The 19,967-nt window shown below is 39.9% G+C and overlaps 1 protein-coding gene across 2 annotated transcripts in view; it reads right to left on the minus strand.

The window, feature by feature from the left end:
• Positions 1-19,967, minus strand: part of fbxo41 (F-box protein 41) — a 71,288-nt gene that overhangs the window by 32,397 nt on the left and 18,924 nt on the right. For both annotated transcript variants that reach the window (XM_051945182.1, XM_051945181.1), the window contains exon 3: positions 17,761-17,990. In XM_051945182.1, the coding sequence (XP_051801142.1) occupies positions 17,761-17,990 (230 nt within the window). The remainder of the gene's footprint in view (positions 1-17,760; positions 17,991-19,967) is intronic.

Here is a 19,967-nt window from a genome sequence, read left to right on the forward strand (position 1 = left end):
TGACATTTGAGATGCTGGATCCAGAAAATTCTTCTTTTACTTGACAGACTAACAACTGTCCATTATTTCCTGGAGATCTACTAATAAATTAACTCCCTAAATGTTTCAGAGGGCCTTTCACATTTAGACAATCCCTTTAATATGTGGATGTAGTATCTCATGCTTGTTAAGCTGAATATGTCTTGATCTAAACTTGTAGAACTTCAAAAAGCCCCCAGCATCCTTCAAACCTATTTTGTGTCCATGTTTGACCTCATAAACAGTCCCGGTCTGTCTAAACAATGCAGTCAGGAGAGCTTAACAAGGCAATTCAGCCATCCAGCCTTGAGAAAGCCAAAGGAACCATTAAAATGGTACAGACCATTACTGCAGACACGGAATGGAGGGGACGTAAAATCATTGTCCTTTCAATTTAAATAGCTTTGTGCACATGAAATAAACCAAGTTACTCATCAGGTTTGGTACTTTGCCAAACATCCACTGCTACTAAACATCACACGATCCAGAAACTGTTCCAAAACAACACGCACATTGAGTGTTCTTGAAACGGGGACATTCAGAGATAAAAATAGTTTGGTGTCTGGCACAGTTAACTTTCCTTATCTTCAGGCAAAGATTACAAAAATATGACTCCAAAATTAGGTGGCTGGCTGTAGGGCAGGAATGAAAGCGATATCAAAACTGTGAGTAAATAATCAGTGAATCAGAAAATGATGTTAAAATTAAATGGCTTCTCTAAATGTCGCCATGTGATCGAGCCCGTTTGGAGCCACTTTGTAATTTCTCATAATGTGCGATAACAGGACTGAGCAAACTGAATCATATAAAGTTTGTGTGTGAAGTGGCTAAAAGAGGCCTGTTACTGTACACTGTCTGTACTGCCGGAGAGGACACTCATTGTGGAAATTTACAGAGAAAGCATAAAGAATGTGTGTATTTGCATAAACTGTCTCAGCTCCACACTCCTCCATCCATCACTTCCTCACCACACTGTAAACTCTGACTCTCTACTTCTGCAGAAGGCAAGCGAAGGGGAATTTCAACAACCAGCCAACACATCAGAAGATCACATCATCAGGGATCTCTCAGAGACAAACTGAAGACGCAGGCGAGAAACATATATTCTCGAGAACCTATATTTCTGAAAATACATAACAGACATGTTCGAGAGCAAGAACAAACCTCCAGAGGGCATAGTGGGCCTTTGGGTGGTTCAAAATCCCGGTTAAACTGTTCCATTCCTTGAACCTTAAAGTGGTATTAGCCTATTTGTCATCCACTTGAGGGTAACGAAACCGATGTGGGACCAAAACGCTGATTGCTGTATACAATTGATTTTTACACATTTCTTAATATTCAATCGCAGTTAAAATAATTTGCATTTTATTTGATTAATTCTGCCACTTCAGATAAAAATTTAAAAAATAAAAACAAGAAAAGTACTCAGAGAGCGCAGTACTCCACCAAGGCTGCTCATTCCCCCATATAGCACTGTGAGAAATGCAGTATTTTTATATTAGAAATGCAGCATTTGTATATTAGTTATTGATTATCAGAAATCACGGCAACATAGAATGTGGCCATTTAATATAGATGTACTCACAAACTAAATGACCTTGCGCTGAGCACAGGTGTGTGTTATGCATGTGTACGGTATGTACGGATACCGGATCATGTGACCTAAATATGTAGCGAGCAGCGGGAATTAATGGGACTCAGAAACACCCCCACAATTTAATCAATTGTTCCTTGTATCATTTCAAACTGAGAAGTCCCAATAAGTCTGCAGTGGATTTGTAGTAGGATCACAATCATGTGATCATCAGCAGGTAACTGATGTAGCGTTCACTTGTTGTCATAGTTACAGTGACGCTATCTCATAATGATACAGAAATCTTTAACAAATCCATGGATCCAGATTAGAAGATGCATCACTGCCAAAGTCCTTGTTTCATTTCTGATCGTCCCTAAAAATTTCATCCAAATCCATTTCTTTTTTGAGTAAAGTTGCAAACAGACAGACAGACAAACGTACGTTGATCGATCTTCACATAACTCCGCCGTTCCTTGGCAGTGTAATAATGTAATTCTCGAAAGGTTAGGGTTGGATGATATTTCACAAGGGTCTACTTTCTTTCATCTCTGTTTTATGTTGTAAGTGGAAAATCTGACGAAAATAAAACGGTTTTACAGCCTTTCCCCTTGAAACCGGTGTCACTGAAAATGATACCGTAACATAATGTTTAAAAAAATGTACTGAACAGTGAAGTTGCAGGCCGCTACACCAAAACAACGAGACTGAGAATGACAGTCAGCTGAGAATTTGTCGCCGAGTAGTCGCTTTCACATTATGTGTAGTCAATTGATTTGTTGTTTTTTATTGATTAGTGCAGTTTTAAGCACTCATTATTCACAATCTATTTTTTAAATGTTTGTCTTTTCCTTTATTAAGTATTTTTAAAGAAGCGAGGTCGACTATTTAGGCTTTTCCTCCGAACAACAGACTGATTTCTTTCACATGCATTTCTGTCTTTTTTAATACATTTCAGTGTCTTACATTGCATTTCCCGTTTGTTTTTAATGCATTGCACAAAGCACTCTAAACTGCTTTTCTGTGTTAAATGCGCTGCACAAATATTATTGCCTTGCCTAAAGGAAGGGAAAGAATGAATAACAACCACTGATAAGAATAATGCCTTCTTTGTGCAAGATAAGATTAGCTTTTATATATAATCAGATTTTCATGGAACAGTGACAAGACTTGTGACCGTTGCCCTCATCAAAAACACATGACAAAATGCAGGGGGACATATGCTGGATGTAGGAGCGCTCATGTAAAGACAACATAAATTAGCAAATTGCCTGTGCAGATTATATCATTAAATCATCTTGCTGTATATGATGCATCTAATTACACATAATGATGCCAGGTATCATTAATTTTGATTCAATTATTAGAGCTGTACCTAATGTGAGCACGTAATGCACCTGATGTGTATCACTTAACAATCTGAAGCAGGAGTTTTGCATATCTGAGGTTAATAAATGCAGAAAGCAACGACAGAGTGCTGTTTCAGTGCAGCCTCCAGTACAGCAGCTATCTCAGAGATTTCTAGAAATAGTCATTGTTGAGTTCGCGCTGCATGTTCCCTAAATTAGGCCATTTGTGTTTTGGCATCTGAATTCTGCTGCATCGGTAATTTGTATTAATTAATTATTCAACTGTATCAGAGTTTTGTTTTACTGGAGACAGATAGAGCGATCCCACGAGGAGGAACGTGACGGGCACAGCGCAAGAAAGTCTTTCCCTCTCTTTTGCTGCGGAAAGAAGGGATGCACAGATGTACCCGACCGCCTGGCAATCTGTGGGGAATGGGGAAGGAAGGGAATCAGGTGTGAGACTGAAAGTACAAAACAGATAGCGCAGGGTGGAAAAATAAATATATATTTTTACCAGATGTAACCACATGTAAGTAGAAAGAAGAGAAAGAAAAAAAAGGAGACAGTAAGCTGGTAAAACCTCACGATGAGGACGGAAAGGGCACAAAGAAAAAAAAACACACTGCGGAGGCAAAAAACAACAGACAGCAAACAGAAATCTGCAGTCATGTGGAAGCAGAAGGCACCGGAGGTTTGACAGAAGAGGGGAGGGAAATGGGATGTGGCTGCTTCCTGTTGTCAATCCTAATTTGTCCACACACACACCTCAGTCACAGTGTGACTCACACCTCAGAAGCAACGCCTCAAGGTGACAAACATGCCCGTGTGTTTAGCCGGTCGCTTGGGGAGCTGGAAAGGCAGACCGCCCGCCATCTTTTCTGCATGCAGGTTGTTGGTTTAGGGGCATGATTCAGAAAAAAAAATGACTCAGTGGTGGTTCCACGGTGAACCGACAACATCCACATGACACACGTTTGTGACCCTGTCTTCACAGTTAGCTCACGGTGCCACAAAGGTTTGCCTCCTTTCTATCTTTGTTTTCATGATACACTGAATATCCAGGCTCAGCTTTTACAGCACACAGTTTTAGAGATGTTTTTCAGACTGATCAACACATGAAATATTTATGAATATTCCTTAAAACAAGCCCAGCTTCAAATAATGATATGAATCTGTAAAATTTAAATGTACATCTGGACGTTTTCAGAATAATCTTTCTGTGCTTTCTTGAAGAGATTAGGTTGAGAGGACTGATACCACTCTAATAGCTGTAGTTAGATGGAGCATTGAGTCAGGTAGCTTAGCTTAACATAGAGCCTATAACAGGTAAAAACAAACATTGTGGCTCCCTTTTTGAACTGAAATAGACAAAAAGCTTGGACGCATTCTGTTGCAGTGGAAAAAACAGTGCACAGCACAAAGTGATTTAACAAGTTTGTGTCCCTGTGGACAACAGAAAAGTTAAGAAACTGCAGTTTTGCTGTGTGTGCACTGCTATTACAAAGTAAGGAAGCATTACTGCTGCTGCTGCTGCGTTCGGTTTGGCCAATAATGGGATCCAGTGTTCAGCATTTTCGGATTATCTGTATCATTATTTTTTACCTACTTTCTGATAAAATAAATAAAGTACAATTAAAATTAATACACATTAATAAAAAGACATTTCAATGAAGTTCTGCTTGGGAGTTTGCATTAGTCTAAATGTTAACACAAAGATTTTCATTGTAACTTTGAACATGTACACTAGTAGTCAAAATGTGGACAAACCTTCTCATTCAATGTTTTTCTTCATTTTTACTACTTTCTTCATTGTATACACATAGTGAAGACATGAAAACTATGAAGCAAGATGTATGGAAATATGTAGCAAACAAACAATTGTGAAATAACTCTAAATATGTTTTATATTTTATATTTCTCAAAAAGTCACCCTTTGCTGTGATTACTGCTTTGCAAACCCTTGACATTCTCTCGATGACCTTCATGAGGTAGAACCTGAAATGGTTTTCACTTCACAGGTGTATCTTGTCAAGGTTAATTAGTGGAACTTCTTGCCTTCTTAATGGGGTTGGCACCATCAGTTGTGTTGTGCAGAAGTCAGGTTGGTACACAGTTGACAGATCTATTTGACAACTGTTAGAATCCATATTATGACAAGAACCAATCAGCTAAGTAAAGAGAAACCACAGTCCATCATTACTTTAAGAAATGAAGGTCAGTCAGTACGGAAAACTGCAAAAACTTTGAATGTATCCCCAAGTGCAGTCGCAAAAACCATCAAGAGCTACAACGTAACTGGCTCACATGAGGACTGCCCCAGGAAAGGAAGACCAAGAGTCACCTCTGCTGCTGAGGAGAAGTTCATCCCAGTCACCAGCCTCAGAAATGGAAAGTTAACAGCAGCTCAGATTAGAGCCCAGATAAATGCCACACAGAGTTCTAGTAGCAGACACATCTCTACATCAACTGTTCAGAGGAGACTGACCAATCAGACCTTTATCAAACAGCTGCTAAGAAACCACTACTAAGGAAAAGCAACAAGCAAAAGAGATTTGTTTGGGACAAGAAACACAAAGAATGAACATTAGACCAGTGGAAATCTGTGCTTTGGTCTGATGAGTCCACATTTGAGATCTTTGGTTCTAACCGTAGTGTCTTTGTGAGACAGAAAAGCTGAGAGGATGGTCTCTTTCTGCATGGTTCCCACCGTGAAGCATGGAGGAGGAGGTGTGATGGTGTGGGGGTGCTTTGCTGATGACACTGCTGGGGATTTATTCAAAACTGAAGGAACACTGAACCAGCATGGCTACCACAGCATCCTGCAGAGACATGCTATCCCATCCAGTTTGTGTTTAGTTGGACCATCATTGATTTTTCAACAGGACTAAGAATCTACAATGTAAATAATCATGAAAATAAGGAAAACCATTAAATGAGAAGGTGTTTCCAAACTTTTGACTGGTAGTGTACAAATGTATATATCAGTTCTAGATATCAGTTATCAGCCTCATTGATTACTAATAATCAGTATCAGCTCTGAAAAAACACCTATTGCTGTGAGGCTTGAAATGACTTAAACTGTGTGAATCATAACATAAAGCTTTGTGCTTTCAAACAATACGACAGCAGAATTTTCTCTTGGCACATGTTTGGGCCAGCGAGTGTTAAAGGGGAAATCATGCAACAAATGGAATGTAAAAATGACAGTTCACCATTGGGATAACGTGTTGGCCAGAAAACGAATGACAAAATGTTCATCCGTCACTAATTACTGAACAAACATGAAATGTTTATTTCACATGTAAGCAGCTCAAGAGACTCTCACTACTTAAATCCATCAAATATATCTACCGCTCACCACATGTATCGCATACTGTATAACATATGATTTATTTATCTTGCCCATAACTGCACGGTGATAGTTCCCTCTCAGCACTCTCTAGTATGTTTTTTCTCTGCAGCTGTTGTCAGCAAAGAAAGAGCCATCTGGACACTACTGCTCAGAGAGAGCCGGTGCTTAGCTGGTGAATATAATGAAGCATTTTGAGGCTGGAAAGCCAAATATCTCCCCCTGGAGCAGTTAGAGAGCAAAGATGAAGCTAAAAGAGAGTGGATATTCAAATCACATTCACCAGGTGACCAGAAACGTAGGACTAAATGAATGACAATGTGCTGGATGTGTAAATAAACAACTGTTTGCTAACACACTCACCACATCAAGTTGCCTTGACAATAAACTCATACTGCAAGATTTTGTTTCACTTTGGAGGCATAAAAAACAAGCAATAGCCCTTTTTGTTGCTTTCGTCCACGCATGTCAGTGGAATAAAGGGCAGGCTTACTTGACATGCATTTAAAATCAAATCTCTTGTTTCTTTTTCGCTTGTAAATAAAAATATCAGGCACAGTCCCTTCTTTACTAAACAAATACAAAATAGCTCTGCAAATGTCCACGTGTGCTACTGCACGTGCACAGAGAAATAATCAAACCAGCCATGTTTCATTTTTCTTTCGACACAACAGCCATAACAAACAGTCCAGAGTAGCCGAGACATCCAGCTGTAACAGCATGATTAATAAGGCGTGATCTCCTGAAGTATTCTCTTTAAATGTTAATTACAATCACTGGTCAGCCTCCTTTCACAGTTGTCACCATCTCTGGCCATTAATTCTAAATTATGCCTAATTAATATGTAAGAGCAGAGATGATTGACTGAAAGGCCTGGAAGAGGAAGACAAGGCGGCTGTATGAATACGAGCTTTCTCTGCTTAAACAAAGAACAGCTGCTTGTGTGTCGTTCTGTTTTGACACCTGGATCGAATAGTGTTTTTTTTCCGATGAGACAGATTCGGCGGGCTACATTGTGTCATCATGTCATAATGTCAAACATTTGCGTACATTACACACAAACACACGGACAGGAAAGGCATCATCGTGCAGAGATGCGAGTGGAAACGGACAAGGATTAAAAGATGGGAGAAAGGGGATGATGAAAGAGATTCAGGCTGAAATGTGCTGCCTTTCTCAGAGAAAAAAACAACGCATGACCGGTTTCCTATGAAACCACATATCCAGGTCTTTGCTCAATCGATGAAGGGAAAATAAATATTTTATTTTGGGTCGACCGCTTCTCTACAAATCTAAACTCCCGTTACGATTCACAGATGGTTGAGTCACCCACAGTTCCAACAGAAAGGTAATTATGTGAAGCATTTTAAATGCATGAAAAAAAACTCTGATTCATTATGCAAGAAAAGGCCACCGGAAATTCAGCTCTCAGAATCTCAGTAAACACAAAATGAATCTGTCCTCAAATGCTTGTTTGTAATGATAACAGTGAAGTTTTGTCCTTCTGGATGCAATCGTTCAGAAAAATGGAAGCAGAACTGGAACTAAATTGAGGGAAAATAACAGAAAAGAGGAAATGTAGATTTGGAAGTGTGTAGTAGGGATGATTGCTTTCAATGTTAATCATCATTTTATTGACTAACTGATTCGCTATATCTTATATGATGTTTGAAATCTGTGAAAAGGCCATTGATGACTTCCCTGGGACATATTGAAATAACTTATTTACTCCAGTATTCTATTAACAGGAAAAATGGCAAATTTAACAAGGTGAAACATTAAATGCTTTGGTATTTGTGCTTAAAAATGACATAAATGTTCAATAAATAATTATAAATGCTCCAATTATTCTGAACAAGACAAAGATTTCAACAGCTGCCTTGGGAGAATGAAGCTCCATTTTAGACTACTGCAAGTCATACATGCATCTCAACATACAGTATTAAAAAACAGAGAGCGTACCGTTCAACAGTTTGGGGTCACTTAGAAATGTCCTCATTTTTGAAAGAAGGGCATTTCTGTTCAACGAAGATAGCATTAAATGAATCAGAAATCCAGTATATTCATTGTTAATGTGGTAAATGACTACTCTATCTGGAAACAGCTGATTTTTAATGGAATATCTCCATAGGGGTACAGAGGAACATTTCCAGCAACCATCACTCCTGTGTTCTAATGCTACATTGTGTTAGCTAATGGTGTTGAAAGGCTGATTGGTGATTAGAAAACCCTTGTGCAGTTATGTTGGGACATCAATAAAAGTGAGAGTTTTCATGAAAAACATGAAATTGTCTGGGTAACACCAAACTTTTGAACAGTAGTCAAGATGAATGACATGTCACTAATCCCTTCAACTACACAAAAGTGAAGCCAAAACCTCTCAGAAACTGGTGCTCCCAGCTTATGTCAGTGCCATCACTTGCTATCAGGCTTCGTACTGTAGTGACCAGGTAGCAGAAACCTCTTCAGAAACATCTTGGTTTCACCTGTGGGAAGCTGTCAAGATCTCCATCCTTATAAAGTCTATGATACACCAGCAGCACCCATTCAGCTGAACAACTTGACAAATAGAAAATCCTGACAGCGTTGCCTCCATATCAGGTTTCCACACATAGTGACACGAAACCCTGGAGGATTCCCCAAGAATTTTAAACTCTACTACACTATTACCTGTCTGTCTTTTAGCAGGGAAATATTAAATTGTTGCTTCAACCTTTCATGTCAGTCAGAACAAAATGAGATGAAGAGAGATGTGTCCACCTAAAAACTGGTTGCGCCATCCTTAATGTTTCCATTTTCCTTCCTATTTAAATTGTTTCAACCAACCTCAAGGACACTCGTGTCAGTTTCTTCCATCTAATGATCAACACGAACAGCTCTCTGCTCATAAATCCTGCTCAAACTCAAGACTGATATCCTCCGGATCATCCGTACGCCACAGGCTGATCTATCTATCATGCAGAACCATTCCTTGTTAGAAGCCACTTCATCTCGCTGCTGTAAACCTGAGTGCAGTGTCTGCACACACATTTGGTACACATGGAGCATAATTCTCTCTAAGCTGGCATTACTGCAGCTCTATTGTACATTATAGCCGGAATCTATCTAACTGCAGACATCCAGTCCAATTAAAAGAGCTATATGGACATTTACGGTCACGTATTGTGACACATAAAATGGAGCAGAATTCTGTGAAATGTTCTTGTTGAGACAACATTTTCGAAAACAGTGCAGATTTGTGCATGTGATGCAATACAATGTTTTCTGACATCGAAACCATTTTCTTGCTTACATGACATCCATTCCTCAAACGTTGTTGTTACCCAACTGTTTAGAGATACCTTACTTTAATAAATAAATATCCATCCATCCACTTTCTTCTCCTTATCTTAGATCAGGTCTGAGTGTCCGCAAGCTAAGCAGGGCATTCCAAGCATCTACCTTCCCAGTGAGCCTTTGAGTTCCCAGGGCTGATTATATGTGTAATCCTACCGACAAGGTGTGGGTTTTACCCCAGAAACTCGTCCTTGTAGGACATGCCCAGAAAACCTCCAAAGGAAGTCCAAACCTCATTGGCTCCAGTCAACACAAAGGAACAACGTCTCCGAGTTCCCTCTGGATGTACGAACTACTCACTAAAGCTCAGCAACTCTAAGGAGGAAACTCATTTCAGGCACTTGTATCCACAAACTTATTACTCCGCCAAGGAATGCAGCAGAGTTATGTGATGATTGGTGTACGTTTGTCCATCTGTTTGTCTGTCTGTTGTCTGTTAGCAACACTACTCAAAAACCGAGTTACGGATTAAGGAAGGAAGGAAGGAATTATACATACTATCAGGCCGTCTCCGCCACAGCCGCACACCCCCCGCGGACGGTCTCGTCGGTCCGGCGAGTTTTGCGCTGCACTTTTTTTTTTTTTTTTTTGCCGCGGACCAGTGAGGCAGCAATGTCGGCAGAATTTTAATGAGGCGCTGGCCTATACCAGCGAGGCAGCCCGCCTCGTCGGTTATATGGGAGGGGAAACACTGTTTATAGTCTGGATCCATGGATTTGTTAAAGATTTCTGTATCGTTGCGAGAAAACGACACAACGTCAATGTAACTATGACAACAAGTGAACACTACATCAGCTGCCTGCTGACGATCACATGATTGCAAGTCTACTACAAATCAATCACTGCAGACTTATCAGGACGTATGTCAGAAATGATACAAGGAACAATTGATTCAATTGTGGGAGTGTTTCCAAGTCCCATCAGTTCCCGCTGCCCACTTCATATTTAGGTCACGCTAATCGATGTACATAACGTACACATGCCTGTGCTCAGCGCAAGGTCATTTTTTACTGAAGATTTCATCTGTCAGAAATCATACAATGACCAAGCAGCCTTGGTGGAGTACGGCGCTCTCTGAGTGCTTTTCTTGTTCTTAAGGTCACTACCTCAAATGTATGACCATAGGTGAGGGCTGAAACATAGATTGACTGGTAAATCCAGAGCTTCACCTTCTACACCTTCTACTACAGTTCAGTGCAACGTCTGCATTACTGGTGACGCTGAACCAATCACTTTGTTTACCCCACCCTACATCCTAACTGTGACCCATGAACAAGGTCTTAAGATACTTAAACTCCTTCAACTGGAACAGCAACTAACTCTCCCTGAGAAAACAATCTACCAGTTTTCAGCAGAGAACCACGGACTCAAACATGGATGGGCTAACAAAACTTCACCTGCAAAAAGCAGAGATGCAAACCAGATACCCTCCTCACCTCAGCTGCAGTCTTGAGATCCTCCACATGAATATCACAAATTGGATTTGAAACAAGGGGCAACACCCACCGGAAATATGCTCAAATTTATATTGAAAGAGAATCTAAATTCATTTTTATGTTAAGTGCCAAACCATTTCTTACTGTCCGAACAGTCCACACCCCTAGACTTACTGCAGCTCACATTCCTTCTCCGCCTTCCTTTCATTAGAGAGCCTCCTTAGCTCCTGCCATGCTTCTTTCTCTCAGACACTGCCGTTAATGAGATGAGCTCTGTTTCTGCTCTGACAGCTTCACTTTGCAGTCAAGATTGCTGCTCAGTGAAATAAAGGCTAGGCTTCTGAGGGAGACGCTGTGACAGCGAACAGCAAGACTCCTCCATGTTCTGTGGTGTCTTCAGAGCCTCTAGGTTTCTCATGCTGCAGAAGGCATTCTTGGTTTATCATAGCTGATTGTAGGAATAAATCAAGCCTTGGGGCTGAGGCCTGCTGCAGCAACCGTGTGCTGAATATGATATGAAAACCAGATAGTTCTCTGTTCTCTCTGCTTTTCTACGCAAAGGGTGGACGCAATATTATGAACATGTTGAAAAATACCACAAACGCAACACTGTCGCCATCCCCTGTTGGTACAGATTAAGGTGAGTCCGATTAGGAATGCACTGACCTGGTGCACTGGATGGGGATCAGAACTGATGGCCTTAATATGCAGATCCACCCTTAAAGGTACCAATCCAAAGACAGCACAGTGTTTTGATCATAAAACTGATTGTTTCCACTATCACTTACATTAAATAAGTCTTGGTTTTCTCTTTTTGTGTGAAAAATGAAACTGAGTTCAATCCAGAAAGTCATTCAAGTTTAAAATACTGTACGGTGGACACGTTTTAGGCACTAAACGTTAAGCTGTCTACAAAAATAAATCCATAGTCAGGAATCATATGCACTGTGAGATCAATGCAAATGAAAACATTACGTGCCTGTAAACCTCCAGCCAACCAATTTAACAGTGCTGTCCAGTCACACAAAACTGCACAATAACAGCCACTTATCTGACACAATCTCAGTAACAATGCAACACTGTAAGCCCTGCAAGTTAATTGCTCAGTGACTTTTTATTTCTTGTCACACTATTGAAATGTTCCATCCTACATAAGGTAAAATAATGCATAACCTCCCAAAAAATGTCTCAATGGTCTGGCATTGAACATCTCTGAAAATAGACTCAAAAAACACCCCAATTCATATATATATATGTCTGACAAAGCCTGTTCCTCCAGCGTAACACAATCATAATATTTGTTTCCAAATATAACACTGTGGTTACATGAATACCCATTAGTCTGCTGAATATTTTTTTCAATCATCATCCATTATGTCAAACTCTGTGCAAAATCCCCATCAAAAAGTCCAAGGTGGTGTATTCATATCAATTGTATTGTCTGATTAATACCACAACACCCAAATATATTCAGTACACAGCATATAAAATGCAAAAAAAAAAACTAAACTCAAATTAACATAAAATGAATAGCTTGGACAGTCAACACAAACAATAAACCAGCTATAAAATAGTAGGCAAATCCTTTTCCATCGCCTACTGACTGATTAACCTTTGTTCAGAGTAGCGTGTCCACCCCCGTACACTTACACAACCTAATGCAGCTGGAGCATACAGTGTTATGTCATGCTGTAGGACGTAATTTCCTTAGTGGCGTATTAAACAAATTGAGATGCAATATTAAATATTGCTGAACAGTTAACTACAAATCGTAATAATAATAAGAGATTTATCACAGCAGCTCAATAAACATTATCATATCTCATCAAGCAATCATTAATGGCTAAACAGATTTCAAACGATTTTCAGCATACTTCAGCGACAGACACAAAATGAGGCTGTTTTTCTAATTTGAGTGAATCCGTAACAGGCTGGAATGATGCAGATTACCACCCGAGCATTTCTCCTTTTTCCTCAGGCTCTACTTTCTGCTGATTACAGCTGCTCTCATTTATTCCAGCTGCTATTAAACCACTTAACAGCCATGCTTCGGGGACCCTCTTATTCATTCAGTTTTGACTGCTATAGAGTGGCGTGATGTTTATCATTATGTTTTCTCAGTGACTTTTACACTTTAAACATGTGGTGGGTCTCTTTCTGTGTATTGATGTTTGTGAATGAAACAAAACGCCGCTGCTAAGATAGTTATGAAATCTGAACTGAACAGCTGTACCTGAGGTGTTGAGCATGATTTCAAAATTACATTCAGTTGTTTTAGTGCTGGATAAACGATCAGGTCAGTGTCATATCTTCATGCACACCACTGCAAGCAGCAAAAAAACAGTTCGTAGGAGTTTCTTCTGGTTGCATAGCAACCTACAGTAAGGCAGCTCACATTTTCTTGCATTAGACACAACTGATGTGAACAATGATGTGACTCTACTTCACAGATTTCCACAGAGCCTGTAAAGTCACTAATAGCTCACATTTAAAAACTCAGCAGAGACGGTTAGAGAGACACATTTGAGCCGATAAGTTGCTTTTTCGTCAGTTTAACTACTGCTTAGTCATCAACCCTGCTGAACATTCACTGACTGTGATGCTCTTTTTCCAGCTCAGGCCTACTCTGTATTTTAGTGTCTGAATGAGCTTACTGTTCGACTGCCAGCTTCTCCTCTGAAAGACACAAGAAGTGTGTGTGTGAGACAGCGAGAGGCTAAGCTGCTGACATCAGTAGGAGGGAGTCGCACAGCCCAGGCAGGATTTCTGGTCCACTGTATGACCTTCCCATGTGTGGTATTGCCAGGTTTTGGGATCCATGACCACAGTTAGTGCAACCTTTAACAAGAGAGGGGCGGGACAGCGGAAAAGAAAAGCACACTTGTCTTTCGCTCAGTCAACTCAATGAATCACTGCTATGTGTTAGCCTGTCACAAGATCAGCCGCATCTGCAGATTTAGCTGTCGGTGTCAGGAGGCTATAAAGTGTTGGAAACACAGGATTTTTATTGATAATTAACACGGGCAAGTTGTGACCGGCAAGGACAAAATATGTCTTCACAGCAGCACTGCTAAGTTCCTATTTTGAATTGAAACAGAGGAATGTGTGAGATTTCTGTGCTTTTCTCTGTTTTATGTCGTTGGATATTGAATATCTTTATTGTTAGACTGCTGGTTGCACAAAACAAGCCACAATCCTGTTTTGTCTGCTGTATAATTAATCCACCAAGGAAAGCAGCGGAGTCACATGATGATCAGCATACGTTTGTCTGTCTGTTAACAACGTTACTCAAAAACAGACTAATGGATTTAGATAAAATTTTAAGGGAAGGTCAGAAATGTCACAAAGACCAAGTGATTAGGTTTTGGCAGTGATGCAGCTTATAGTCTGGATCCAAGGATTTGTTAAAAATTTCTGTATCACTGCGAGACAGTATCACAGCGTCACTGTAACCATGACAACAAGTGAACGTTACATCAGCTGCCTGCTGACGATCACGATTGCAATCCTACTAAAAATCCATCGCTGCGGATTTATTGGGACTTATCCACCACAAATGATACAAGGAACAATTGATTAAATTGTGGGGGTGTTTCCAAGTCCCATCAATTCCCGATGCCTGCTACATATTTAGGTCACGCGATTTGGTATCCGTACATAACGTACACATGCATAACACACGCCTGTGCTCAGCGCAATGTAATTTTGTTTGCGGGTACATCTATATTAAATGGCCACATTCTATGTTGCTGTAATTTGTGATCATCAGTAACTAAAAAATAAATTAAAAAAGGCGGCATTTCTGACAATGCCACATGGGGGAATGAGCAGCCTTGGCGGAGTACTGCGATCTCTGAGTGCTTTTCTAGTTTTATTCTGTTTAATTTTGTTGTACTGTTTGATTTTAATAGTTTTATCCCATCCTGATGTTTAACACATAGTCTTGTTGCTGCCTGTCTGATAATATGTACACCACTCTAGTCACCTCAGGTCATCCTAAACATGCAGTATAAATTAATGTGATTTGATTTGATTTGAAGGCCCCAGGAAATTATAAGGATTTTTCACTGTTGTCATTTGATCTAAAAGTATTTTAAGTGTAGTCAACAAAACAATCAGTGACAACAATACCCTGCTAGTTGACGCCCTGCTATTTATAGGCAATGAGCATTAAACAGATTGGCATGTATTAAACTCTTTTTGTATTATCCACATGTCATTTACTGATGCCTCTTCTGACAATAGGTGAACAGCACACACACACACAGGCAGGTACATACAGAGCGCTGATGTGTGCAGCTGTGTGTCTCAGATGAGATTAGAGGCTTTGCAAAGTGCCGTTCTGCTTCTGACCTATTACTGACGTTCAAGCCTGATAAGGAGACCAAAGAGAAGTGATAAAAGCCGAGAAGACGATAGAAAGATGACGCTGGCTGTCCTGACAGATAAAGGCAGAGTTCAGATACTCTTGTTAACACCTGTTGATCAGTGTAATAAAGAAAACTGCTGTCACCAAGCAAAGTGCTTGTTGTTGAGGATGCAGCGGCTGTGAAAGAGCTACAAATTAATCTATGTTAAGTCGCCCTAAAACCTTATCTCGACACCTTTATTGATTATTTGAGAACAAATTCGGATGTTTCAAATAACCGTGTTCTCATTATAAAATCAATCTACTGAATTCTTCTGTCTCCAGAGATTTCCTTTCTTATTATATTACTACTGTGCCTCATAATTCCCTTTTGCAAACACGTGCCATTAATAATGAATATGAGGAAACATTTAATTCCACGCATCTTTTAAAATTTAATCAGTGAGACGGGGAAATGGCAAAATATAATACTGGAGACCCCATTATTTTTATTTATTACTCTTCATTGTAAGGTATTATCATTAAAAGGCATTCTTTGAGCAATGCCTCTAGCGTGTCGCACGAAAAATAGCATCGGGGTTTGGAAGACACAATAAATCACGGTGGGATTAATTTAATTAAAAGCTCTGAAAATCTAGAAAAATAAAGCCTGGTCTTACTCACTCTGTGTGCCATGCTGTGGGGAAGGTCCAGATCATGTTCAGCTCGCTTCAGAGCACTTTGATTTACATCCAGGTGCTCCGTCTATTTACAGCAGCCATACTTTTAACTAGTTTAAGAAGCAGCATGGCAGCTTTGTAAATGGACTGGCAGGATTATGGGAGAGCTGCTACTGTCCAAACCTCCATTCAGCAGTTAAGCAGCCCTCTAGGACACTCTGCATATGAAGACTACATCTGGTGGTAGACAGCTAGACATATAGGTGAGGATGAGTAATAATGTAGTTAATAAAAGGAGGAAGGTCATGCTGCCAGGGCTGCAGCTATCGATTATTTTAGTAATTGAGTATTCTGTCGATTATTCTGGCAATTAAATCTGCGCTTGGCATGCGTGTCACAGCATCAAAAGTGGAAGTGAGCACGTAGTGCAACAGAATGAACCGTCCTGGTGGAACATGGGTGGACATGTTTGTTTTTTTTATGTTGTTATGTTATGTCATGTTATGTTATGTTATGTTATGTTAAATCTTCTTATTACGTAATGTTAAAGTTATGTTAGTATTTTTTTATATTTTTTTTGTTACAAAATTTATGTTTATTATTTGAATTTCTATTTGTCTAGTACAAGAGGGTACTGTAAAATACCGGAGTCAAATTCCTTGTATGTGCTCACATACTTGGCAAATAAAAGTGATTCTGATTCTGATTCTGACATCTGTGGTGTATTGTACATATATTGTAGAGTGCAGGTGTAATGTACATATATAGTATAGTTCAGGGGTATTCAACTAAAAGTAAAACCATGGGAACCGACATGTAATTAGTTGATGATGCAGAAATCGCATAAATGTGTTTTTATGTTTGCTCCATTTAAACTGTTGGTACTGCAGCTGAGCCTTACAGTCATGTGTTCAAATACCTTCAGAAACCTCCTCCCCAGCATTTTCCAACATCTGAACTGCAGGGACTGTCTCAAACCATTTCTGTAACTTTCATAAACTGACAATCTGACATTTGTACCCATTTTTCCTGCCACAAAGATTTGAATTTCTCCCTCAGCTCTCCTTTTTCATTTTTCACATGGCTTTTTCTATCGCTTCCCATACAAACTGTCTGAAAATATGCACTGCTATTCCACCTTTGAATGTGGCTATTTGGAACAGCTTTAAACGCCGACACACAGTCAGACTACACGTCAGATTCTCTTCGAACATAACCCCACCTTCAGGAGCTTTCTGTTATCAGGTAAAGAGAGAAGCTTTTTGTTGCATTTTTTTATCCAAGGATACAGTTTTCCTTGTCAATTAGCAAGTTATTTTACCATGGTTCAGTAGACTAAGATCATCTCAGAGCGATGATGGACTCACCAAACAAACACCGGTTCGCCATCGTCAGAGCACAACACAAACAAGTTAACTTTTTGCTTTGTCCACACACCAGCAGGACATCTGCAGCTCAACCTTCTACTGGTGTCACATCCACATCCCATACTGCATATAAATTAGACACATTAGAGTCATTATATTGCACCAGTAATTAGTTTATGTGCAAAAATAAATTCAGTTTTGTAGTAGGAGGAACCATGCAATGCATATTCTAAATGCCAGATAAAAAAGTTTTCTCACATTAACACAGTGTAGGTCTGTAGTAGAACAGGTGGACTTCACTTACTGCTGTTTGTGGTTCAGCTCTGCCTCCTTGTTCACCAGATCCTGCTTGAGGTTAGCTAGCATTTCCACAGAGACGTCCACCTGCCGAGAAAGCTCCGAGGCCTTGTCCTCCAGGTCTTGTTTCTCTTGGCTCAGCCGCTCGCTCTCCTGCTTGGCCCGCTCCAGCTCGGAGCTCTTCCTCTCCAGCTCTGCCTGCAGACGGCCTACACGGGCCGCTATTTTCTGCTCCACCTACAAGACAAGAAGAATCTGAGCTGCCTAATGTGCCACGATAATCATTATATTGCTTGAAATGCAGCTGATTATGTAAATGGAGTCATTAATTGAGAAAGCAATCAATACATGAATCAACAAAGAGTCGTATCTACAAACATCTTTTCATATTTGTTATCATCATCTTAGAGCATCATTACTTTAAAGATTGTTTTCTCTGGAGGACGTGCTGACAGCCCAGATGGAAATATCAAGATGAAACTTCGAAAGTTATGTGAGCTTGCTTAGCTCTCCAGACTATGTGTTGACAGCTATATGATCACAGACACCATCATTACACCACACTGAAAAACTGGACTGATTTTTAAGGGTAACTGATCTGATTCATCAATGAGCTGATTACTTTTCTCTCTGCTGCCGAGCTCAGAGTTCTCTGAGAGCATCAGGAGGAGCGCTGCTGCAGCTGAATGTCTACCCTAAACAGTAGGGTCATCCAGAAATAGAGGACATTTTACGTCCCACCCATCAAATTACAAATAATCCATGAACAAAATTTTAAAAAATGCAGTTGTTGTGTAAATTTACTTGTCATTAGGGCAAATTAAAAAAGACAAGGTGAAAAGAATGTTTAAAATATTTTTACAAAACCAATTAAGTCTAGAGTTCCTCCTAAAATACCATTTTTCTCTTGTCCCACCCCTCTGATGACCATTAATTAACATCATCAAACAGTTTTCCAAAAGAATGGGTAGAGCAAAGCTATGTCCTCTCTTCTGTTTTATATATTTTTATAACATTGTCTGCCTTGATTGAATGTCTCACTCTACCTCATGTAACCTTGTTATGCATATTATCAGGATAAGACAAATTCTTCTTGCTGTTGCCCATCAGTAAATTTGTCCTCCGGCTAGCTAAATATCTGACTTCTACTCCTGAGAAAGAGCTAAGGGTTAACAAGCAACAAAAAACATGGAAAAACTAGAAAAGCACTCGGAGAGCGCAGACCTCCGGCAGGCCATCTGTCTGTCTGTCTGTTTACAGCATAAGTCAAAAAGTTATGGACGGATTTTCACCAAATTTTTACAGAATGCCCGGAAGAGCAAAAGTAACAATCGATTAGATTTTGATTTCCGACGGATGAAATCTTGAAAAAAATTTGTGACAGAAATTACGATAACATAGAATGTGCCCATTTAATATAAACAAAATGACTTTGGACTGAGCACAGGTGTGTGTTATGCACGTGTACGCGATGTTCGGATACCGAATCACGTGACCTAAATATGTAGCGGGAAGTGATGGGACTCAGAAACACCCCCGCAATTTAATCAATTGTTCCTTGTGTCACTTCCGATGGATAAGTCCTGATAAGTCTGCAATGGTCGGTTTGTAGTATAATCGCAATCGTGATCATCAGCAGGCAGCTGACGTAGCGTTCACTTGTCATAGTTACAGTGACACAGTTCCATTATCTCGCAATGACACAGAAATCTTTCACAAATCCATGGATCCAGACTATAAGCTGCATCAATCGATTAGATTTTGGAGGTGATCCGGATCACCGTCTGGATCCAGGATTTTTTTTGAAGGACTCTGTATGATTGAGAGATGGCCGCCAGGACTCTGTACAATTGAGAGATGGCCGTCCTTCAAAAAAATCCTAGATCCAGACGGTGATCCGGATCACCTCCAAAATCTAATCGATTGTTGCACAGGGAGGCGACATCTGACTGGTCTTTTTACTTCATCTGCCATGGTCTCCCAGCCTGATGTCCTACACGGAGGGATAGAATACAAGTTAAAAATTAAACATTTGTGCAATTTTGATGCAAACTTAAATGAGAATTCACATGAGAAAAAAAAAATGCAACAAAAAATTGTTAACAAGAAAAGTACTCAGAGCTCACACTACTCTGCCAAGGATGCTCAGCCGTATGATTTCCGACGGATGAAATCTTGAAAAAAATTTGTGACAGAAATTACGATAACATAGAA

This window comes from Acanthochromis polyacanthus, chromosome 3 (assembly GCF_021347895.1).
Source record: "Acanthochromis polyacanthus isolate Apoly-LR-REF ecotype Palm Island chromosome 3, KAUST_Apoly_ChrSc, whole genome shotgun sequence".
Lineage (NCBI taxonomy): Eukaryota > Metazoa > Chordata > Actinopteri > Pomacentridae > Acanthochromis > Acanthochromis polyacanthus.